Here is a 26,613-nt window from a genome sequence, read left to right as displayed (position 1 = left end):
CCGTATGAACGGGTCCACACCCGGCATCCGTGTTTTGCGGATCCGCAAAACACTACGGTTGTCTGAATGAGCCCTAACACAGAAATGTGGATGAGGTCTCAGTGTTTGGTCAGTGATTTCCTTCAGTAACTGTGATCCAAAACCAGGAGTGGAGCCTCCACAGACATCAGGTATAGGGCCTCATTCACACGACCGTTGTTGTGGTCCGCATCCGTTCTGGTGCGGACCCATTCACTTCAATGGGGCCGCAAGAGATGTGGACAGCACTCCGTGTGCTGTCCGCCTCCGTTGCTCCGCTCCGTGACCACGCAAAAAAAATATAACATGTCCTATTCTTGTCCGTTTTGCAATCCTCTGCCTATCTGGACCCAATCATTACAGATCGGAGCCAATAGTTTTTTTTCCAGCTATGCTGCAAAGATGTTTTTACACTTTATCATGAAGAAAATTCAAATAAGTAAATGAAATCAACATTTTCAAGATCTTTGCTTACTGTCAGTGAATGGAAACATTCTTGCTTACACCAAGCAGCAGAAAACCTAATCCTGCACACACAGCTGTAGTTTGTCACTACTGTATCCGGTCCAGTGAGCTGCACCCCCGACAGCCCTTACCTACACTGAGGTCAGAAAGGATTTCTGAATGTTCCTATTCACTGACAACAATCAGAGATCTTGAAAATTGTCCGCCTTTTTTGCATCCCCATTGAGATGAATGGATCCCCACATCCCATCCGCAAAAAAACGACAAAAACTACGGCCGTGTGCATGAGCCCTTATACAATGACTACATGAAACGGAAAATCCCCTCGGCGGTGGAGGCTCCACTGTAATGTGTGATAAGACCACCACCCGCAGTGTAGCCCCCCCAGGGTGACACCTGCCACCACTGCTAATGTCACTAAAGGGCAATTCACTCTTTACCCCCCACAGAGGGACAGATGGGCCACAGAGGAAGAGGATGGAGGAGGTGACGACCTCTGTGCATTCATCTAACGCTACGCAGACACCTCAGTCATCTACAGCCAAGGACTCCTGCACACAAACGTATTTTCATTCCGTTTCCGTTCTTTTTGCGTACGGTATACGGAACCATTCATTTCAATAGGTCTGCAAAAAGAAAGGAAGGTTCTCCGTGTGCATTCTGTTTCCGTATTTCCATATTTCTGTACCGCAAAAAAACATGTATTATTATCGTCCGCATTAGGGGCCAGCTGTTCTGTTCCGCAAAATACGGAATGCACACGGATGTCATCCGTAATTTTTGCAGATCCGTTTTGTGCGGACCGCAAAATGTATACGGTCGTGTGCAAGAGGCCTTATATCTATCTATCTATCTCATATAATAGTATAATAATAATAATTTATATAGCGCCACCATATTGCACAGCACTTTACAAATTCATAGGGTTCATGTACAAAACAAAGGTAACTGGATAATATACAACTGGCAGGGCCCTGATCGCAAGAGCTTACAATCTATGAGAAATTGGGGGTGGCACATGAGGAAGTTGATTGTGATAATATCTATCCACAGGAATATATCTGTCTATCTATCATCTATCTATTATCTATCTATCATCTGTCTCTTATCTATTACGGTATCTATCTACTATCTGTTATCTATCTATCTATCATCTATCTATTATCTATCTATTATCTGTTATCTATCTATTATCTATCTATTATCTGTTATCTATCTATTATCAATCTATTATCTATCTATCATCTGTCTCTTATCTATTACGGTATCTATCTACTATCTGTTATCTATCTATTATCTATCTATTATCTATCTATTATCTGTTATCTATCTATTATCTATCTATTATCTGTTATCTATCTATTATCAATCTATTATCTATCTATCTATCATCTATCTATCATCTATCTATCTATCATCTATCATCTATCTATCTATCTCATATCTATCTATCTATCTATCTCATATCTATCTATCTATCATCTATCTATTATCTATCTATCTCATATGTATCTATTATCTATCTATCATCTATCTATCATCTATCTATTATCTATCTATTATCTATCTATCATCTATCTATTATCTATCTATCTATCATCTATCTATCTATCTATTATCTATCTATCATCTATCTATCCATTATCTATCTATCTTCTATCTATCAATCCATTATCTATCTATCTATTATCTATCTATCTCATATCTATCTATCTATCTATCTCATATCTATCTATCTATCTATCTGTCTATCCGTCAGCCTCTATCTTTTCCTTTCTATCTTTCCTCTCAGGTCCTGTAGTCTTCTTGCTGTCTGGATGAATAATATCTGCATATATCAGGCGGTGAGCTGTGGGTGTGCTGTCAGCCTCCCCCTGCACACGCCCTGTCTGTTCTATCCATAGACTCAGTCAGCAGCAGCCGGCGGCTCTAGGACCGCGGGGCAGCACACATCTCCTTTGTCTTCCAGCTGATCCAGTGCCGGGGTCTCATCACAGCTGCTCTGTATATTGTACGTACCTTATATTATACTATATATATATATATCACATCACTGCTCTGTATATTGTACGTACCTTATATTATACTATATATATATATATATATATCACATCACTGCTCTGTATATTGTACGTACCTTATATTATACTATATATATATATATCACATCACTGCTCTGTATATTGTACGTACCTTATATTATACTATATATATATATATCACATCACTGCTCTGTATATTGTACGTACCTTATATTATACTATATATATATATATCACATCACTGCTCTGTATATTGTACGTACCTTATATTATACTATATATATATATATCACATCACTGCTCTGTATATTGTACGTACCTTATATTATACTATATATATATATATCACATCACTGCTCTGTATATTGTACGTACCTTATATTATACTATATATATCTATCTATCACATCACTGCTCTGTATATTGTACATATATTATACTATATATATCTATCACATCACTGCTCTGTATATTGTATGTACCTTATACTATACTATATATATCTATCACATCACTGCTCTGTATATTGTATGTACCTTATAATATACTATATATATCTATCACATCACTGCTCTGTATATTGTACGTACCTTATATTATACTATATATATATATCACATCACTGCTCTGTATATTGTACGTACCTTATATTATACTATATATATATATCACATCACTGCTCTGTATATTGTACGTACCTTATATTATACTATATATATCTATCACATCACTGCTCTGTATATTGTACATATATTATACTATATATATCTATCACATCACTGCTCTGTATATTGTACGTACCTTATATTATACTATATATATATCACATCACTGCTCTGTATATTGTACGTACCTTATATTATACTATATATATATCACATCACTGCTCTGTATATTGTACATACCTTATATTATACTATATATATATCACATCACTGCTCTGTATATTGTACGTACCTTATATTATACTATATATATATCACATCACTGCTCTGTATATTGTACGTACCTTATATTATACTATATATATATATCACTGCTCTGTATATTGTACGTACCTTATATTATACTATATATATATATCACATCACTGCTCTGTATATTGTACGTACCTTATATTATACTATATATATATCTATCACATCACTGCTCTGTATATTGTACGTACCTTATATTATACTATATATATATTACATCACTGCTCTGTATATAGTACATACCTTATATTATACTATATATATATATATATATATATATATATATATATATATATCACATCATCACTGCTCTGTATATTGTACATACCTGAGCTTATACAATATATCTGTACATGTCGCTCTCCTTTGCACGCTGTATGTCATCCACATTCCTTTGCAGATGTATAGGTAGATCTCTCCCTGTATATACCTGTAGCTATGGTAGTACAGGCCCAGTCTGTCTGCACCTGTGTGTATTATCTCTACCTCCCTACTCCCCATGTCTCTGTGTGTACATCTCTTTCTCCTGTCCATACTGGATATTTCCTCATGCCTTTCACTTTTTTCTGTATCGCTCTACACTGCTCCTATATAACTCTTCAGGCTACTAATATATATGTATACTATTCTAGAATGTATACATACTATTGCATATGTACTGTATGTCTATAGATCGCCCAGTATCTCCCTGCATCGTCCGTAAATGTCTCTACACTATTGCTATACTTCCGTATCTAGGTCCCATAAAGTTCTTCAATGTCCATGCATCTCTTTTTGCCCTTTTAGGCTACATCTCTTCACTGTTCATATTGTTGTAGCATGTAGCTTTCATTATCACTTTGCACTGATTTTCTGTCTTTTTGAACTGTCCTTCTATCTTTGTACATTGGGATTATATCTCTACAGTCGTGGACAAAAGTTTTGAGAATTAGATAAATATTGGAAATTGGAAAAGTTGCTGCTTAAGTTTTTATAATAGCAATTTGCATATACTCCAGAATGTTATGAAGAGTGATCAGATGAATTGCATAGTCCTTCTTTGCCATGAAAATTAACTTAATCCCAAAAAAACCTTTCCACTGCATTTCATTGCTGTCATTAAAGGACCTGCTGAGATCATTTCAGTAATCGTCTTGTTAACTCAGGTGAGAATGTTGACGAGCACAAGGCTGGAGATCATTATGTCAGTCTGATTGGGTTAAAATGGCAGACTTGACATGTTAAAAGGAGGGTGATGCTTGAAATCATTGTTCTTCCATTGTTAACCATGGTGACCTGCAAAGAAACGTGTGCAGACATCATTGCGTTGCATAAAAATGGCTTCACAGGCAAGGATATTGTGGCTACTAAGATTGCACCTCAATCAATAATTTATAGGATCATCAAGAACTTCAAGGAAAGAGGTTCAATTCTTGTTAAGAAGGCTTCAGGGCATCCAAGGAAGTCCAGCAAGCGCCAGGATCGTTTCCTAAAGAGGATTCAGCTGCGGGATCGGAGTGCCACCAGTGCAGAGCTTGCTCAGGAATGGCAGCAGGCATCTGCACGCACAGTGAGGCGAAGACTTTTGGAAGATGGCCTGGTGTCAAGAAGGCCAGCAAAGAAGCCACTTCTCTCCAAAAAAAACATCAGGGACAGATTGATCTTCTGCAGAAAGTATGGTGAATGGACTGCTGAGGACTGGGGCAAAGTCATATTCTCCGATGAAGCCTCTTTCCGATTGTTTGGGGCATCTGGAAAAAGGCTTGTCCGGAGAAGAAGAGGTGAGCTCTACCATCAGTCCTGTGTCATGCCAACAGTAAAGCATCCTGAGACCATTCATGTGTAGGGTTGCTTCTTATCCATGGGAGTGGGCTCACTCACAATTTTGCCCAAAAACACAGCCATGAATAAAGAATGGTACCAAAACACCCTCCAACAGCAACTTCTTCCAACAATCCAACAACAGTTTGGTGAAGAACAATGCATTTTCCAGCACGATGGAGCACCGTGCCATAAGGCAAAAGTGATAACTAAGTGGCTCGGGGACCAAAGCGTTGACATTTTGGGACCATGGCCTGGAAACTCCCCAGATCTTAATCCCATTGAGAACTTGTGGTCAATCCTCAAGAGGCGGCTGGACAAACAAAAACCCACTAATTCTGACAAACTCCAAGAAGTGATTATGAAAGAATGGGTTGCTATCAGTCAGGAATTGGCCCAGAAGTTGATTGAGAGCACGCCCAGTCGAATTGCAGAGGTCCTGAAAAAGAAGGGCCAACACTGCAAATACTGACTCTTTGCATAAATGTCATGTAATTGTCGATAAAAGCCTTTGAAACGTATGAAGTTATATTTCACTACATCACAGAAACAACTGAAACAAAGATCTAAAAGCAGTTTAGCAGCAAACTTTGTGAAAACTAATATTTGTGTCATTCTCAAAACTTTTGGCCACGACTGTAGACTGTTTCTATATCTCTCTCTACACTGTGCTTATATATGTGTGTACGGCATAAAATCCAGATGGAAAGCAATGTTTTTAGCCTTTTAGCCACATGAAACCTTTTGCGGTGCCTCCTGTTCATTGATGTGGCAGTTATCACCACTTGTCACAATCTGAGAAGGACAGAATCCTTGAACTGAGAGACCTGCGTTTCGTGTGCCGGTGGTTGGGAGAACAACGATGAACTGAATGACAGCAAGAGGTCCACAGAGGAGCACCTCTGCACGATCAGAACGTCTAATTAGAAGAATGGCGCCTGGTGATCCATTCTGTACTGCAAGTGATATTGGACGTCACATCGCAAGCCAAAGGTGGCAAACAGCGTCTACACAAACCATCAGAAGGCATTTGCACGACATAGGGCTGCGAGTCAGACGTCTGGCTACAGTTGTTCCATTGATCTCACAACACTGCTCTCAAAGGCAATGATGGTGCACAGAAAGACGGACGCAATGATATCTGTAAACTGGTTCGGAGACCAAGTGGGCAACACCATAAAGAGGCCTTCACAAGGGAATGTCACACCAGTTCTACTCCTTGGATTATGGTGTTGGGTTGCATAATGTATGGCAGCCAGACCCCTCTACTCTTCCTTTCAGGTACACTAACATTTCAGTGTTACATTAATTTGGTTGAGGAACCAGTGGTACGGTCATTTCAACAGGTCAACAACAGGCCACATGTAGCTCATGCTACCTTGAACGTCCTGTGTGTCCTAAACGTGATATCATGACCTGCAGTGTTTCCAGACTCGTCTCCCATTGAGCACATCTGGGACGTCATTAGTTCGCAATTGCAAAGGGAACTGCTAGTAGTGGATCTTGATAATTTGTTGTCCAAGTGCATTCAGCATGGCAGAACATTCCTCAGGCCACCATTAATATAACCGGGGCACCGGCCTAAAATGTCAGGTTACATTTAAAGGGGTTATACCCTGAATAATGTAAAAAATGAAAATCAGACATCACATAGCACATGACAACCTCTTTCTAACAAAGCTAGAACCAGCCCTGTACCTCACATGGATCCAGAGATCTCCTCATTCATTGCTCTGCTAGATTTATATCAAGCTGGAAGCTCAAGGGGAGTGTCTCTTCTGCTGCAGATCAGGGGGCGTGTCTCAGCTCTACCTATCACAGCTCAGGGGGCGTGTCTCAGCGCTACCTATCACAGCTCAGGGGGCGTGTCTCAGCTCTACCTATCACAGCTCAGGAGGCAGTTGAAGGATGAAACTGAGCATGTGCGGCCATCTCAGTGAGCAGGACAAAGAAATAAGAAAAAAAAACAGCAGGTGGCGCTATACTGATACATTTTATTTAATTAACTCAGTGGCTATGCAGACTTATAAGTTTTTAATGAAATGCAATTACAAAAGAATTCAGATCCAGGTGCTGGTTTGATAACTGTAGAATATTTTTTGTGGGACAACCCCTTTAAGAGCTTACCATCATGACATACATAGTCGTGTGATGGTAAGCAAAAGTTTAAAGGAAATTCAGGATCGTGATTACCTTCCCCAGGAGTGGTCGGCCAACAAAGATAACACCAAGAGCACAGCGTGTAATAATCCACAAGGTCACAAAGGAACCTAAGATAACCTCTACAAAACTAAGGGCCTTTCTCCCAATAGCTAATGTTAATGTTCTGAAGTCCAACCTTTAGGAGGACGATGAACAACAATGGTGTGCATGCAGGAGGAGAAGGCTGCTGCTCTCCAAAAAGAACATTGCTGCCCATCTGCAGATTGCTAAAGATCACATGGACAAGCCAGGCGGCTATTGGGACAGTGTTTTGTGGATGGATGAGAACAAAATAAAACTTTCTGGTTTAAAAAGCGTTATGTTTGGAGAGAGGAAAACACTGCATTCCAGCTTGAAAGCCTCATTCATCTATGATACATAGTTGTGGTAGTATCATGCATGGTTGGGGCCTGTTTTGCCGCATCTGGGCCACAACAACTTGCCATCATTGATGGAACGATGAGTTCTGAATTTCATTGATGGAACGATGAATTCTGAATTATTCCAGCAAATTCTAAAGGAAAATAATCAGGACATCTGTCGGTGAGCTGAATCTCAAGAGAAAACGTGGGTCATGCAGTGAGACTATGACTCTAAGCACACAAGACGTTCTACCAAAGAAGAAGAAAGTTAAAGTTTTGGAATGGCCAAGTCGATGTCCTGAGCTTAATCCAAGAGAAATGTTGTCAAAGGACCTGAAGTGAGCAGCTCATGAAAGGAATCCCTCCAACATAGCAGAGCCGAAGCTCCAGTGCCACTCACAGATATTTTCCTTAATAAAGTCTAATATTTTTTACCCATTTATTCGATTTGGTTCTCTTTATCTGCGTTTAGGACTTGTGTCAACATCTGATGTAATTTTATGCCAAATGTATGCAAAAATTAGAAAATTCTGAAGGGGTCAAAAACCTCCAAGCAGGACTGTATAATGTTTCCATATTGTCCCTGTATCCGTCTGCAGTATTTATTATATCTACACTGTCCCTATAATGTCCTTATATAGTGCATGTAGGACAGTGTAGTAATTGTCAGTGACAGTGTTTTTCCATATTCCTCTATATGTCTCCTTATAAGTCTGTGTACTCTCATGCTATCATCCTGTATTGTGCCGCTATCCCCTTGCACAGTCCATGTAATTTCCTATTGATGAGTGCTCTGTCTCTATCCTTCCCTCTGTCTGCTCTGGCCATACATCAGTGACTGCTCCCTGTATTTCATGTCTTGCAGTGTAATATTTTGCTGTGTTTGCAGACATCTCCTGCGCAGAGACCCCGGCTATCATGCCTGATTACAAGCTGTCCCTCCTCTTCTTGGCTGCGGTAATCCTCCATGCCAGGGCCAGTGAGGTGCGGAGTTGTGTGGATGCTGCCCGGGAGCTTAGAGACAGGGGCCTGAGTGACATCCCAGAGGTCCGAACTCCAATATCCGGTACATCAGCCATACTTATGTGCTATTATTACTACATGTACTGTATATAGAGGTGCTCCAGACGCTTCAATGATCTATCTATCACATATCTATCTATCTATCTATCTATCTATCTCCTATCTATCTGTCTTATATCTATCTCTCTATCCATCTATCTATCTCTCTATCTATCTGTGTTATATCTATCTCTCTATCACATATCTATCTATCTCTCTATCTATCTATCTGTGTTATATACAGGGAGTGCAGAATTATTAGGCAAGTTGTATTTTTGAGGATTAATTTTATTATTGAACAACAACCATGTTCTCAATGAACCCAAAAAAACTCATTAATATCAAAGCTGAATATTTTTGGAAGTAGTTTTTAGTTTGTTTTTAGTTTTAGCTATTTTAGGGGGATATCTGTGTGTGCAGGTGACTATTACTGTGCATAATTATTAGGCAACTTAAAAAACAAATATATACCCATTTCAATTATTTATTTTTACCAGTGAAACCAATATAACATCTCAACATTCACAAATATACATTTCTGACATTCAAAAACAAAACAAAAACAAATCAGTGACCAATATAGCCACCTTTCTTTGCAAGGACACTCAAAAGCCTGCCATCCATGGATTCTGTCAGTGTTTTGATCTGTTCACCATCAACATTGCGTGCAGCAGCAACCACAGCCTCCCAGACACTGTTCAGAGAGGTGTACTGTTTTCCCTCCTTGTAAATCTCACATTTGATGATGGACCACAGGTTCTCAATGGGGTTCCGATCAGGTGAACAAGGAAGCCATGTCATTAGATTTTCTTCTTTTATACCCTTTCTTGCCAGCCACGCTGTGGAGTACTTGGACGCGTGTGATGGAGCATTGTCCTGCATGAAAATCATGTTTTTCTTGAAGGATGCAGACTTCTTCCTGTACCACTGCTTGAAGAAGGTGTCTTCCAGAAACTGGCAGTAGGACTGGGAGTTGAGCTTGACTCCATCCTCAACCCGAAAAGGCCCCACAAGCTCATCTTTGATGATACCAGCCCAAACCAGTACTCCACCTCCACCTTGCTGGCGTCTGAGTCGGACTGGAGCTCTCTGCCCTTTACCAATCCAGCCACGGGCCCATCCATCTGGCCCATCAAGACTCACTCTCATTTCATCAGTCCATAAAACCTTAGAAAAATCAGTCTTGAGATATTTCTTGGCCCAGTCTTGACGTTTCAGCTTGTGTGTCTTGTTCAGTGGTGGTCGTCTTTCAGCCTTTCTTACCTTGGCCATGTCTCTGAGTATTGCACACCTTGTGCTTTTGGGCACTCCAGTAATGTTGCAGCTCTGAAATATGGCCAAACTGGTGGCAAGTGGCATCTTGGCAGCTGCACGCTTGACTTTTCTCAGTTCATGGGCAGTTATTTTGCGCCTTGGTTTTTCCACACGCTTCTTGCGACCTTGTTGACTATTTTGAATGAAACGCTTGATTGTTCGATGATCATGCTTCAGAAGCTTTGCAATTTTAAGAGTGCTGCATCCCTCTGCAAGATATCTCACTATTTTTGACTTTTCTGAGCCTGTCAAGTCCTTCTTTTGACCCATTTTGCCAAAGGAAAGGAAGTTGCCTAATAATTATGCACACCTGATATAGGGTGTTGATGTCATTAGACCACACCCCTTCTCATTACAGAGATGCATATCACCTAATATGCTTAATTGGGAGTAGGCTTTCGAGCCTATACAGCTTGGAGTAAGACAACATGCATAAAGAGGATGATGTGGTCAAAATACTCATTTGCCTAATAATTCTGCACTCCCTGTATCTATCTATCTAGCACATATCTATCTCTCTATCTATTTGTCTTATATCTATCTATCTATCTAAAAAACAAAAATACAACAGCAGAACAGTTAGAAAAAAGTAAATAGGGTGCGAATCCTCAGGGTAGGAGGGCGACAATTCCACTGTACAATATTTCCAAAAACGAGGCAGCACTCCAGATAAAAGTGAAAGGTGATGACCCAATTTATTCCCAGGCAACGTTTCAGCCCACTCAATGAGGCCTTTGTCAAGCAAGGCAATAGTGTCACAAGTTAGTATATATGCCCAAAATTGATCACATGATACATAAGTGAATAATTGAACACATGATACATCAAAACAATTAGTCACATGATCGATATACAAAATAAAAAATTACTAAAAATAAGTGCATATTTATCAATAATTACTAAAGGGACCAATGAAACTTTGAACAGAAATATCTAAAAAGGACTCATACTCAAAAAATGTATATGTGAATAACTATCATAATAATAAAGTGCAAGTGCATTGTGCTAGTGAAGGGTTGAAAAATCTAGTCTAGCTAATTAATACACAGCTGACCTATATTTCACAATTACATATATCAAAACCAGCATACCAATGGTGGTTCAGTACGCCCGCATGTAGCCGACGTTCCCCTGTGCCAACTGCGCAAACGTGGGGGCCAGACAGTCCGGTCCACCCTCCCCGCGTGAGCGGCGCTCCTCCGAGCCACCGTCCACGTGACCGGGGACATGCTGACAGAGCGCGTCGCCCCCAGCAAAAGGAGAGAGGGGCGGACCATGTGACTCCACCTTGGCCAATCAGCACCAGGGGGATGTGTGATCACTATGGTAACCCTGTAGTTTATTTACCTACAGGCAAAAGGTAGCGATCGTGAAATCAATACAGGGCATCAGTGGGATCATTCAATTTTTATAACAAAAAAAAGACAATATCTGGTAGTATCAAGGAGATAGTGGATCCATTGAGCACATACAGGTGGCCCTCCAATTGCCGCCGCAGCATCTAATGAAGGTGACCCCGCAGCAAAATTATGCAGTGTGTCAGTCAACACATCAGTGTCAAGCGGCACGCTGCAGAATGGCGCGCCCACCCATACGCGTCAAAACAGCCCACATAGCACAATGGCATTGGAGGTCTGAGATGATGTAACAGTCCTACAGGCTCACCTGAGTCAGAGGACCGCTGGCTGGAGGTAGGAGTGGAGCCCAGTGGCAAGGACCGCAGGCAGGTAGTAAGCGTGGTCAGACAATCTGGATGGCAACGGTGGTAGCAGTTCATTAGGTAGGGATAAGGCAGAAGAGTAGTCGGTAGGCAGGCGGTGAGTCAGGGCAGGCGGCAGTAAGCGTGGTCAGACAATCCGGATGGCAACGGTGGTAGCAGTTCAGTAGGTAGGGATAAGGCAGAAGAGTAGTCGGTAGGCAATTCCTGGTCAGCAGTGGACTTCCAGCAGTAGCAGGAGCAACAGATGAGGAGAAGCTTGATCAAGGCTCAGGAGCTCAATAATCAGCAAACTGGAGTGCAAGGGGCTGGACTATATAGGGAAGTACCAGGTGTGGGGAATCAAGGGTAATGAGCAAGGCTAGGCAAGACTGAGGTTAACTAATAGGCTTCAGGGAGGAATGTCCAGAGAGGATGGTAGCCTAGTAAGCAGGGCTACCGCCTGGGATGTGGCTGGTCAAGGGTTCGAATCCCGACAGATGACTTCCTAACGACTGGGTAATGCAATGTTAGAGGGGCAGCACCGGACAGGGACCCCTGTGGTGGACCCCTTGTCCCATGCCTTAATGTCATCCGGAGGCAGGGCGCGTCTGTGTCCCGCTTCGGGTGGCGAATTAACACCACCACTGCAAGGGGTAAACCAGTCACAAGAATACAGATCATTATAAAGATATCCATCAAATACATTTATTTAAATAATACATTAGAAATGAAACCACTGATGTCCCGCCGATCATCAAATAAAACTTTTCGGTAAAGCCAAGTTATGCGGACGTGGAGAACCACTTCTGGCATCACTGGACAAATACGGCAAAGGACTTCCATCTAGGTATAAAAAAAATAAATGTAATTGTGAAATATAGGTCAGCTGTGTATTAACTAGCTAGACTAGATTTTTTTAACCCTTCACTAGCACAATGCACTTGCACTTTATTATTCACATATCAATTTTTTGAGTATGAGTCCTTTTTAGATATTTCTGTTCAAAGTTTCATTGGTCCCTTTAGTAATTATTGATAATCATGCACTTATTTTGTATTTTTTGTGATTTTTGATTCTGTGTATCGATCATGTGACCAATTGTTTTGATGTATCAAGTGTTCAATTATTCACTTATGTATCATGTGATACATTTTTAGTATATAGTGCTTTGCAAAAGTATTCGCCCCCCCCCCCTTGACTTTTTTCGTATTTTGTTACATTACAGCCTTAAGTTCAATGTTTTGTTAATGTGAATTTGATGTGATGGATCAGAACACAATAGTCTAAGTTGGTGAAGTGAAATGAGAAAAATATATAAATAAAATTATTGTTTAGAAATAGAAAACAGAAAATTGGTATGTGTGTATGTATTCACCCCCTTTGTTAGAAAACCCATAAAAAGCTCTGGTGCAACCAATTACCTTCAGAAGTCACATAATTAGTGAAATGATGTCCACCTGTGTGCAATCTAAGTGTCACATGATCTGTCATTACATATACACACCTTTTTTGAAAGGCCCCAGAGGCTGAAACACCTAAGCAAGAGGCATCACTAACTAAACACTGCCATGAAGACCAAGGAACTCTCCAGACAAGTAAGGGACAATGTTGTTGAGAAGTACAAGTCAGGGTTAGGTTATAAAAAAAATATCAAAATCTTTGATGATCCCCAGAAGCACCATCAAATCTATCATTACCAAATGGAGCGAACATGGCACAACAGCAAATCTGCCAAGAGACGGCCGCCCACCAAAACTCATGGACCGGGCAAGGAGGGCATTAATCAGGGAGGCAGCACAGAGACATAAGGTAAACCTGGAGGAGCTGCAGAGTCCACAGCAGAGACTGGAGGATCTGTACATAGGACGACAATAAGCCGTACGCTCCATAGAGTTGGGCTTTATTGTGGAGTGGCCAGAAGAAAGCCATTACTTTCAGCTAAAAACAAACATTGTGAGTTTGCGAAAAGGCATGTGGGAGACTCCCAAAATTTACGGAGGAAGGTGCTCTGGTCTGATGAGACTAAAATTAAACTTTTCGGCCATCAAAGAAAACGCTATGTCTGGTGCAAACTCAACACATCACATCACCCAGAGAACCCCATCCCCACAGTGAAACATGGTGGTGGCAGAGACTAGGAAACTGGTCAGAGTGGAGGAAAAGATGGTGCTAAATACAGGGATATTCTTGAGCAGAACCTGCACCACTGTGCGTGATTTGAGGCCAGGACAGAGGTTCACCTTCCAGCAGGACAATGACCCCAAACACTCTGCTAAAGCAACACTTGGCTGGTTTAAGGGGAAACATGTAAATGTGGTGGAATGGCCGAGTCACAGCCAGATCTCAATCCAATAGAAAATCTGTGGTCAGATGTAAAGATTGCTGTTCACAAGCGCAAACATCCAACCTGAAGGGGCTGGAGCAGTTTTGCAAGGAGGAATGGGCAAAAATCCCAGTGGTAAGAGGTGGCAACTGCTCATAGAGACTTATCCAAAGCGACTTGGAGCTGTGATTGCTGCAAAAGGCGGCTCTACAAAGTATAGACTTTAGGGGGGTGAATAGTTATGCACATTGACTTTATCTGTTATTTTGTCCTATTTGTTGTTTGCTTCACAATCAAAAAAATAAAACATCCTAAAAGTTGTGGGCATGTTCTGTAAATTACATGATGCAAATCCTCAAACAATCCATGTTATTCCACGTTGTGAGGCACTAAAATACACAAAAAGTCAAGGGGGTGAATACTTTTGCAAGGCACTGTATATTCTCACTTGAGACACTATTGCCTTGCTTGACAAAGGCCTCACTGAGTGGGATGAAAAAAACGTTGCCTGGGAATAAATTGGGTCGTCACCTTTCACTTTTATCTGGAGTGCTGCCTCATTTTTGGAAATTATCTATCAATCAATCTTTATTGGCAGGTCTAAAATTAGACATTAGTATTGATATCTATCTATCTCATATCTATCTATCTATCTATCTATTATCTATCTTTCTATCTAATCTTTTTTGCAAGTAAAGCCTCATTCACACATCAGTGTTTGGTCAGTGATTTCCATCAGTGATTGTGAGCCAAAGCCAGGATTGAGCCTCCCCAAAGATAAGGTATAAGGGAAAGATTTGCATCTGTTCTGTGTTTAGAGCCGCACCTGGATGGAAATCACTGACCGAATACTGACGTGTGAATGAGGCTTAAGTTAGGGTGTATTAGTCCTAGCGATAGTCGGGTAGATTATCGGTAACAAGCATTCGTGGGGACACTCGTTACCGATGATCTGCCTGCGTAATAGTGCCGACAATTACCCGATGAATGAGCGAACACTGGGCAATCGCAATTTTTAAGCAGGTTAAAAAAAATCATGTAATAGCAGCAGTCTCCTCCACTGAGGAGCAGGGGATTGTCAGTGGAGGAATGCCTCATCTGCTGGTGTATTCCCAACCTAAGACCTCTTTCACACGGGCGTTGCGGGAAAAGGTGCGGGTGCGTTGCGGGAACATGCGTGATTTTTCCGCGCGAGTGCAAAACATTGTAATGCATTTGGCACTCGCGTGAGGAAAATCGCGCATGTGTGGTACCCAAATCGGGGTTGTGTAGATTGTATTATTTTCCCTTATAACATGGTTATAAGGGAAAATAATAGCATTCTGAATACAGAATGCATAGTAAAACATCGCTGGAGGGGTTAAAAAAAAAAAAAAAAAAAATTTAACTCACCTTAATCCACTTGCTCGCACAGCCGGCATCTCTTCTGTCTTCATCTGTGCTGTGTGCAGGAAAAGAACCTGTGGTGACGTCACTCCGGTCATCACATGGTCCATCACATGATTTTTTACCATGGTGATGGATCATGTGATGACCGGAGTGACGTCACCACAGGTTCTTTTCCTGCACACAGCTAAGATGAAGACAGAAGAGAAGCCGGGCTGCGCTATTTTACTTTGCATTCTGTATTCAGAATGCTATTATTTTCCCTTATAACCAAGTTATAAGGGAAAATAATAATGATCGGGTCTCCATCCCGATCGTCTACTAGAAACCGTGCGTGAAAATCACACCGCATCCGCACTTGCTTGCGGATGCTTGCGATTTTCACGCAACCCCATTCACTTCTATGGGGCCTGCGTTGCGCGAAAAACGCAGAATATAGAGCATGCTGCGATTTTCACGCAACGCACAAGTGATGCGTGAAAATCACCGCTCATGTGAACAGCCCCATAGAAATGAATGGGTCAGGATTCAGTGCGGGTGCAATGCGTTCAACTCACGCATCGCATCCGCGCGGAATACTCGTCCGTGTGAAAGGGGCCTAAGGGTTTATTGTCATCTCAACCATATACAGCGATTTAGTACACAGTAAAAACAAGACAGCGTTCCTCTAGGGACCAGTGATGCTACATATAGTCATACAATCAGTAGAAGGGAACTATTAAGACTACATGTGATGTACACGTGCACACAATATCAATATAAAGACAGGCAAGGCAGAACAGAGGCACACAGTACAGACATTCTAATTGATTTGTGCAGGCAGTAATTTGGAGGGTGGTACATATTAATGTGGAGGTGTTCTAGGTAGAGTGTATAAAGTCTTTGATCCACTTTAGGGTCCATTCACACGTCCGCAAAATGGGTTCGCATCCGTTCCGCAATTTTGCGGAACGGGTGCGGACCCATTCATTTTCAATGGGGCCGCAAAAGATGCAGACAGCACACTGTGTGCTGCCCGCATCCGCGACCCCGCAAAAAAAATAGAACATGTCCACGGACAAGAAAAGGCATTTCTATTTTAGTGCCTGCCATGTGTGGTCCGCAAAATGCAGACCGCACATGGCTGGTGTTCATGTTTTGCGGATCCGCAATTTTTTGGAGCCTGAGACCCTGTGCTTAGAGGTGAGTTAGGGAATACTACTATGTATTAGTTAGAGCCCAGACGGGCAGGTGATTGTTTCATTTTGACGCTTATGTTTGTGTGGATGCTGAAGTGCCACAATAACCAGTTTGGACATTAAATCCGGTTGTCTGCAAAAAGGTCTGTGATTGCGACCCCCTGAGAGAGAGCGATCCCTTACAGTGCGTCCTATGTTCATGTGTGTCCGCATTGCTGAGAAAAATTATGTTTTATTATATGCTAATAAGCCTATTGGGGCAATGGGGGCGTTGCCGTTACACCTAGACACTCTGCTCTCTCTGCAACTGCCACGCCCTCTCTACTTTGAATAACAGGGCCAGGTGTGATCACGTTTACACTGCCTGCTCCTGTCAATGAAAGTGCAGAGGACGCAGCAGTTGTAGAGAGAGCAGAGCCTCTTGGTGTAATGGTAACGCCCCCGTTGCTCCTAGAGGCTCATTTGCATATATTAAACATCACTTTTCTCAGCAATGCAGACACATAGAACTGGTCATCCAGTGTCAGAGGTACAAAACTGCTGACAGATGCCCTTTGACTAGTTAAAATTATGCCATCGGACACAGTTCACTAATAGCCCCCCTCATTCGAACATCTCCTTCTTGGTGCGTATTTCTTTTGTCAATGAGTGCATTTATCTAATATCTCTCCCATATCTATCTATCTGTAAAATATAACAAACTAAAATAAAATGCTAAAACTAATTGAACATCGACATAGCCAACATTTTGTGTACATGATGCCCTTCCGTGCGAATGTAAATTCTGACCCTGTGTCCCCAGCCCTGTGCTCTCTCAGGGTTGTAGAAGTTATACATGAATGACCTATGCTATGTTTTGTAGGGGAACATCTTCGGATATGCCCCCAGGAGTACACATGTTGTCCCAGCGAGACTGAGCAGAGGCTGAGCGAAGAGAGCGTCAGAGATCTAGCTCGCATTGTCAATGAGACAGTCAGCTACCCCGCCGGAGTGTTGACCAAGGCAAGAAAGAGGTTCCAGGGTGAGTGTGCGCAGCGTTTATCCTTCCCCTCATCTTACTTCATTCCTTCTAGGACTATGGGGGGAATGTATTAAGACGAGTGTTCTTTTTCCAAGCAAGTTCACCACAAACAACCACTTTAATAAATTCACAGTAATCTAAAATATATAAATCGCTATTTACAACATTTACTCAATATGACCAAAATGAATACAATGTTGTAGCAGTATATACTGACTGATGTATAATAAAGTACTGTTCAGCTGAAATCTTGCAAGAATAATATACAAGTGGTGAACAAAATGAGGCTGTATGCAGACTATGACCATAGTGATTGGGGATTTATTGCGGTGGTCTGGAGTGCATATGGCTTCTGTTTGTTCACCTCTTGATAGCTGAATAGCACTTTATTATCTATCTGTCAGTATATACTGCTTAACTTTTATTCATTTTGGTCATATTGAATATATGTTGTAATTAAATACCGGATAGTGGAGTAGACAGTTTACAGTCATAACAATATTGTAATCTGGACGGTTCCTCCTCTTATTCATCATTTGTTCTGTATTTTAGATTGATGTGGAACCATTAATAAAGTCATTTGTTTTCCCTGAATTATGAGTATTTTTTAGGAGCTTTATAGGTGGTTGTTAATAAGAAATCTTGCACCAGAAATATTAGAAGATCCTGCCTATTAATAATGGTAACGCCTCCTTGGGAGGTCAGTGCAGCAGAAGCACGGGGCTGGCGTACGTTTCCGGTGTTGTGTGTCACTGGTTTTTGGTGCACAGATTAGTAAATTTGTTGGGCCGCTGAGATCTCACCTGTGCGTCATCTTCCCCCAACCACACCCTGCCTACTTTTTGTAAGTGGTTAAAAAAAGTCACACGTTTTGGTGCAAACCGGCAAGATTGCTAAATTCCCCCACTTGTGTTCAATACACTGCGTGGTATATGGGGTAATATAGCAGCCAATAAACCCCCTGACCTCCTGATCGGCGGCAAATCGACTTCGTATCTTGGATCCGAAACTTCATTCACTCAGTGTCAAAGACCCCAATAACAGAGTGATGTGCCCAGATAGTCCTACCACACACAGCCACCGTAACACTGCTATACATGTTCCATGTAATACAGCCTTGCAGGGCCCAAAAAATACTTTGTATAGAGCCAAAAAAGCAGTGCCATTAGGCTCCTAATGTGGTATAATAGTTGTATGCCAACCATTTATTGATTGGATCACATAACCTGCTCCTTTTCTAGGTGCCATGGAACTGGTCATATACACTCACCTAAAGAATTATTAGGAACACCTGTTCTATTTCTCATTAATGCAATTATCTAGTCAACCAATCACATGGCAGTTGCTTCAAAGCATTTAGGGGGGTGCTCCTGGTCAAGACAATCTCCTGAACTCCAAACTGAATGTCAGAATGGGAAAGAAAGGGGATTTAAGCAATTTTGAGCGTGGCATGGTTGTTGGTGCCAGACGGGCCGGTCTGAGTATTTCACAATCTGCTCAGTTACTGGGATTTTCACGCACAACCATTTCTAGGGTTTACAAAGAATGATGTGAAAAAGGGAAAAACATCCAGTATGCGGCAGTCCTGTGGGCAAAAATGCCTTGTGGATGCTAGAGGTCAGAGGAGAATGGGCCGACTGATTCAAGCTGATAGAAGAGCAACGTTGACTGAAATAACCACTCGTTACAACCGAGGTATGCAGCAAAGCATTTGTGAAGCCACAACACGCACAACCTTGAGGGGGATGGGCTACAACAGCAGAAGACCCCACCGGGTACCACTCATCTCCACTACAAATAGGAAAAAGAGGCTACAATTTGCACGAGCTCACCAAAATTGGACTGTTGAAGACTGGAAAAATGTTGCCTGGTCTGATGAGTCTCGATTTCTGTTGAGACATTCAAATGGTAGAGTCCGAATTTGGCGTAAACAGAATGAGAACATGTATCCATCCTCTGATGGCTACTTCCAGCAGGATAATGCACCATGTCACAAAGCTCCAATCATTTCAAATTGGTTTCTTGAACATGACAATGAGTTCACTGTACTAAAATGGCCCCCACAGTCACCAGATCTCAACCCAATAGAGCATCTTTGGGATGTGGTGGAACGGGAGCTTCGTGCCCTGGATGTGCATCCCTCAAATCTCCATCAACTGCAAGATGCTATCCTATCAATATGGGCCAACATTTCTAAAGAATGCTATCAGCACCTTGTGGAATCAATGCCACGTAGAATTAAGGCAGTTCTGAAGGCAAAAGGGGGTCCAACACCGTATTAGTATGGTGTTCCTAATAATTCTTTAGGTGAGTGTATAAGGCTGGTCAGGGGTTCTCCATGCTGTCAACCTCCCTAATGCTATTTAGTGTTGATCACGAATATTCAAATTGCAAATTTTTATTGCGAATATCGGCACTTCGAGAATAGTGATATATATATATATATATATATATATATATAAAAAAAAGAAAAACAATGGCGGCACCGGAGAAACAACACAGGAAGGGTGCTATGTCCAGGGATGTAGCAGCTTACCCCGTCAAATATAGATGAAAAACGGACAGCACTCCAGGTAAAAGTTGATGGTGTTTATTCACCCATGTGGATGGCAACGTTTCAGCTCATACAAGAGCCTTTGTCAAGCAATGAACACAATACAAAAGGGGGTATATATAGGCCAACCCCTATGACATCACAATGTGATCAATTATCAGCCAAATACAATAAAGTGCAAATAGTGCATATGTGATACATAAAAACATAAGTATATCAGTGTACAAAATATCAATAGATCAGTGGTATATATCAAATATATTATAAAATCAATGCGTAATCGCAATAAAGTGCATAAAGGTAAATTGATGAATCAATAAACATCAGGTGTATCCTGGAATATATAATGAGTGGGAAGAACAAAACGATGCTGCCAAAGGGAGGAGGAGCAATGACATACCCGATGTCGCTCGATGCCACACATGTCGATAGCCGCCACGTCCGGCGTTCAGGTGGATACAATGCGCAGGCGCCGAGTCGCGTGAGGGATAAGATGTAGCTTCCTCAAATGACGTAACTGGCGCATGCGCATGAGTGTCAAAAGCTGTGTCGGCCATCTTGAAAGTGGTAAAAACCTCACATGGGAAAAAACGCAGACAATAGACCGCAACAAAAACGCGATATAGTGTGATCTCCTCACAAATCACAGTGGGAGTATGCGCAGAATGGCACTACTTAAATCAAACAGAAAAAAGGTAACTAATGATGATCACTGTGTGTGCGCATAGCCTGACAATGAACAGAGTAGCGCAAAACGGAAACAGTGCCGTTCACCTAATTGTGTATCCATAAGGAACAGAGAGAAACAAGTGCATAACAAAATGCAACATGCTTCCCCAAGTGAGCCATCTGAAGCAATATACCCAGCAGCAATCATGCTGCGGGCATGCCACGAAAAGGCCCACGGTTCCCCATGGACACACATGTCATATAGGACACACAGTATACAGCGCAATATACCAATTATATAAAAATCTGAAAAAAGTATGACCACAGCAAAAAACAACAAAAACTCTGTATGGAAACATGTAGGCAGATACGGGACATCTCGGGTACGTCTCACTTCTCCAACCTGCAGCATCATTCGTGTCTGTGAGTGAAAGAAGAAAGAATAGAAATAAGAAACTGGCTTAATAGTGTTCAAAATACACTAAATACCCTCAAGAGATAGACACATATCGCATATATGACAATTGTGGGGCAAATTACTCCACTAAACATATAACCCCGGGTTGTAATCCGCATTGAGACCATTGGGTCTCAAGCTGTTGAGGGTATAAATCCAAAAAAGCTCTCTTTTTCTCAGGATCAACACCCTGTTGCCCCCACGTCTGGGCATGGGAATGTGGTCAATGACCCAACATTTAAGATCTCTTTCGGAGTGTTGAAGCTCCGTAAAATGTTTGGCAACAGGGAGGTCCTTTCTTTTTTTGCGTATTGACAATCGATGATTGTTCAACCGCGTTCTGAGATCCGTCGACGTTTCACCCACATATAATAATTTACACGGACAGATCAACACATAAATTACATCGTTTGAATTGCATGTAAGGTGAAATCGGATAGGGTAAGAAACTCCAGTGGTAGGATGGACAAAGGTAGAACCCCTACCCATGTATTTGCAATCAATGCAACACAAGCAGGGGAAACTACCCTTGCCATGTGTAGTTAAAGAAGTTTGAACAGACTTGGACCTAGGCCCAATGTCCGCTCTGACAAGTTGATCACATAGATTCCTAGATCGACAGAAAGAGAAGAGGGGAGGGGATCTAAATTCTAAGATCTCACTATGACACCCACCCAGAATACCCCAATGACGCTTGATGATGCGATTAATGGCCTCACTTTGTTCCGTATATTTCGAGATGAAGGGTATTCGACTGACGGACCTATCGGACACCCTCCTCTCCAAAGTGCTGCTCCTGTCTATATCACGGACCTTTTGTATGTGAGAATCCAGGAGCTGGGTGGGATACCCCCTATTCTGAAATTTCTTGGACATGTTGTCCAAGGCCAGGTCAACCTGTTCATATAAAGATATTGCTATATATTCTTGTTTTAGAATATTACGAAAAAAATGAATATATAGCACTATATCAAATATATTAGTTTTTTAGAATATTCGTCTTTTTAAAAAAAAATCTGTACAGTTGTTCCACTTTGGCACACTCCTCCCCGACAAGCGTCCCCGTCACCATTGGAACGCCTGGGGGTTAGAATATACCATTGGATCTGAGTTTTCACGATCTTATTGATTCTCATTATGAAAATTCACGTTACGAAAATTCGCAATCAACACTACTTCTAACGAATATTCGAATTCGCGAATATTCGACAAATATTCTACTAAATATTCGCGAAATATCGTGAATTTGAATATGAACCCTGCCGCTCATCACTAATGCTATTATGTCAGTCACCATTATAGAAGAACTGTGACTGGCACTAGTATGTTGGCACTGATGTGGTTGGCACTGTTATATGTGCAATGATATGAGCTCAAATATGACAAGCTTATATTAAAGCAATATTTCTGTCATTTGGCAGTGTTATTCACCACTATTATACCACTTTTTGAGCCTAATAGCACTGCTATTTTGGCTCTGTACAAAGTATTTATTGGGCCCTGCAAGGCTGTATTACATGGAGCATGTATAGCAGTGTTATGGTGGAAGTGTGTGGTAGGACTATCTGGGCACATCATTCAGTTATTGAGGTCTTTGACACTGTATAAAAAAAGTAATATTTTATATGTGACAATCTAATCTGGGAGCTGTATCATGCTTAACAGCGGAGGTCCGACACTCTGCACCTCCGCAAATCGGCTGTTTTATAGTAGCTCCAGTGCTGGAAGTTGGAGCAGGAACCACACAGCTCCGGCTATTGCGCAGATAGCTTGTAATTACACCGCTGCTCCTATTTACTTCAGTGGGATAACTGGGGTTACCAGCTCCATCCACTACACCAGGGATGCTCAACCTGCAGTCCTCCAGCTGTTGCAAAACTACAACTCCCAGCATGCCCTAATAGCTGTAGGCTGTCCAGGGATGCTGGCAGTTGTACTTTTGTAACAGCTGAAGGCCGCAGGCTGGGCATGCCTGCACTACACAATAGACAGAGTTTTGTAGTTCTAGTGCTGACTTCTGGAGCTACTCTGAAACAGCTGATTGGTGGAGGTGTGGGGTGTTGGACCCTGGCTGATAGGATATTGATAGCTTACCCTGAGGATACTGAATTTGCACATGGAAGTCCCCAGCAGAATACAGTAGCAGTCCGGGTGTACCGTCATGCCTACTGTGGAAATTTTCCATAGTAGGTCAAGGGTGAGCCCACATGGGTCAAGTTTGCCGTAGAAAATGTCCGCAGCAAATCCTCAAATAATCTGCAGTGATATCTGCAAAACAAATCTGAGGATATTCATGATGATTATGCAAAAATGAAAAAAATGACTTTGAAATTTGCGGTTGCAAATTTTGAGTTCCCCTTTCAAGTCAACTCACAAATTCTGCAACATATCCGTGAACAATCCATAAAATAAAATTGACACGCTGCAGTTTTCAAAATCCACAATGCAATGAAAACTTGCACAGAAAATGTATACAGTGTTTTGGATCTGGTCAAGATACCAGGTAGGTTGATGTACTGCTCCAAATTAGTTCTTAACGTGCACGGAGAAATCCATTTCCCATTTTTTTATACATAAAATTATCGTGCAGTGCACATTTTCTCTAGTTCAGTTTTTTCCATTATCAAAATCAATTTTTATTGGGGGGAAAAGCTTTTCACTTGATTTTTCTAAGAATGAATATTATATCAACATATTTCCATGCCTTGCTTTACCCTGAGCATTATGTGTTTTAGGAATCAATTATATCAAAGAGAAATCGTGAACACTGAGTTTACTAGTCTTTTATAAATTGTTATCCTGCAGCCATCTGAATGCAACCTCGACCAACTAAATTGTCCACATGGTAAAATAAAGTCCACTGTGTTCTGCTCACACTCATTATTTGACATTTTTTGCAGAATTTTTCCTGGCACTTCTTGATTCTTCTGAGAACTCTCTTGCTGCCATGTTTGCGCTCTCTTATGGACATCTGTATTCCCAGAATGCTGCTCTCTTCAGCACTCTCTTCTCTGAGCTGCGAGCTTATTATATGGGAGGTGGATCTACCAGGGTGGCGGAGGCACTCTCTGAGTTTTGGGCAGCACTTTTGGAGCGTACACTCCGGCTGCTGCTTCCACATTATGACCTGAGTACAGACTATATGGAGTGCGCAGCTCATAGAGCCGAGGAGCTGAGACCCTTTGGAGACATCCCACGGAAGCTTCGGATACAGGTTTGGAGGAGAAATCTTTAGCTTGATAAAGAACTGTTGTACAAATATAATTTATGCTAGAGTTAAAGAAAACTTAAAGTGCAACTGTCATGTTTTCATAAAATAAAAATATCTTTAGCATATGTTACTGCTGCAGCAGCATTATGCATAAAGCAATCTTTAGTTTCTTCACATACCACTGTTTTCCTTGAGTTTTTCCCTTAGTTACGGCTGTTTAAACATTTACAATATGAGGACCTTCTCAAGATGGCTCCTCTGCCTGTTCTCTGAGGCCAAAACTGCTTTCCCTCACTTCCCATACACACTTGTTGTAGCCAGCAGCTCTGCCAGCCAATCAGATTGGATTACTGAGAGACACGCCTCCTCACTCTGAAGCCTAATGCAGGCATGCAGTGTGAAGGACCGCCCCTCCGTCTTCTGTTTATACTAAAAGCAAGACAGACAAGCCCTAGCAATGGTCTTTTAAGAGAGCAGTGGAATGGGACAGGGGACATTAATGAAAGCTTTTATTATAAGGTAATTACAGATCTTTTGACAATCATTGACAGACTAACTCAGGTGAACATGCCTAGCGCTAATAAACTAGTAAATAAAAAATATGACAGTTACCCTTTAAGGGGGTTGTCTGACCCACAGGGTAAAATCAGCTAGCAAAAAATAAAAGCCACTCACCTATTCACTGGTGCTCCGTCCGGCACTGAGGGTACTGTGGCTTCCAGTACAATCTGTCGTTGTGTGCTCTGCTGCAGCCATTCACTGGTCTCTGTGGACTGTAGTGGTGCACATGATGAAGGATGAGACACCTACTTCCAGACAATGGAAACAACAGAGGCCGGGACCCTCAATGCCGGAAGGGAGAGCCAGTGAACAGGCAAGCTGCTTTCTTTTTTATATTAAATGCATTATGTTACTTGGTTGATTTTGCTTTAAGGTTCAGGCAATCCCTTTAAATCAAAGTTGATTTTTCTTTGGGGGTCAGACAACAGCTTTAAACCAAAGTGTAGTTTGGAGCCATCTCTGAGGCCAGGGCTATAACGAGCCTTCAGTCATGTAGCAGCAGTAGTAGAAGGAAATAGAAAAATGCAGGGCTGCGGTTGTGCTGCATCTGTTTTAGGCCTCTTTCACACGAGCGTGTCCGGATAAGGTCTGAATGTGGTACCCAGACCCGAACTTCTTCACAGAAGTTCAGGTTTGGGTACAAGGTTGTGTAGATTGTATTATTTTCCCTTATAACATGGTTATAAGGGAAAATAATAGCATTCTGAATACAGAATGCATAGTACAATGGGGCTGGAGGGGTTAAAAAAATAAAAATAAAATTTAACTCACCTTAATCCACTTGTTCGCGCAGCCGGCATCTCTTCTCTCTTGTTCTGTGAGCAATAGGACCTTTGATGATGTCACTACGCTCATCACATGGTCCATCACATGATCCATCACCATGGTAAAAAAAAGATCATGTGATGGACCATGTGATGAGCATAGTGACGTCATCAAAGGTCCTATTCCTCACAGAACAAGACAGAAGATATGCCGGCTGCGCGAACAAGTGGATTAAGGGGAGTTAAATTATCTTTTCTTTTTTTTAACCCCTCCAGCCCTATTGTACTATGCATTCTGTATTCAGAATGCTATTTTCCCTTATAACCATGTCCTAGCAACCGTGCGTGAAAATAGCACCGCATCCACACTTGCTTGCGGATGCTTGCGATTTACACGCAGCCCCATTCACTTCTATGGGGCCTGCGTTGCGTGAAAAACGCACAAAATAGAGCATGCTGCGATTTTCACGCAACGCACAAGTGATGCGTGAAAATCACCGCTCGTGTGCACAGCCCCATAGAAATTAATGGGTCCGGATTCAGTGCGG

At 41.7% G+C, this 26,613-nt stretch overlaps 2 protein-coding genes across 2 annotated transcripts in view; one reads left to right on the top strand and one right to left on the bottom strand.

Annotated features, from left to right (window-relative positions):
- Positions 1-3,943, bottom strand: part of STAG3 (stromal antigen 3) — a 263,346-nt gene extending 259,403 nt beyond the window's left edge. Inside the window, exon 1 of the mRNA XM_040415168.1 lies at positions 3,831-3,943. The gene's annotated coding sequence lies outside the window, so the exon portion shown is untranslated. The remainder of the gene's footprint in view (positions 1-3,830) is intronic.
- Positions 2,406-26,613, top strand: part of GPC2 (glypican 2) — a 47,517-nt gene continuing 23,309 nt past the window's right edge. The window contains exons 1-4 of the mRNA XM_040415167.1: positions 2,406-2,494; positions 8,756-8,932; positions 17,691-17,849; positions 24,430-24,743. Coding sequence (XP_040271101.1) covers positions 8,785-8,932; positions 17,691-17,849; positions 24,430-24,743 — 621 coding nt within the window. The 5' untranslated portion in view covers positions 2,406-2,494; positions 8,756-8,784. The remainder of the gene's footprint in view (positions 2,495-8,755; positions 8,933-17,690; positions 17,850-24,429; positions 24,744-26,613) is intronic.

This window comes from Bufo bufo, chromosome 1 (genome assembly GCF_905171765.1).
Source record: "Bufo bufo chromosome 1, aBufBuf1.1, whole genome shotgun sequence".
Classification (NCBI taxonomy): Eukaryota; Metazoa; Chordata; class Amphibia; order Anura; family Bufonidae; genus Bufo; species Bufo bufo.
The sequence above is the reverse complement of the archived record's forward strand: the minus strand, read 5'-3'. Positions and strand labels throughout refer to the sequence as shown.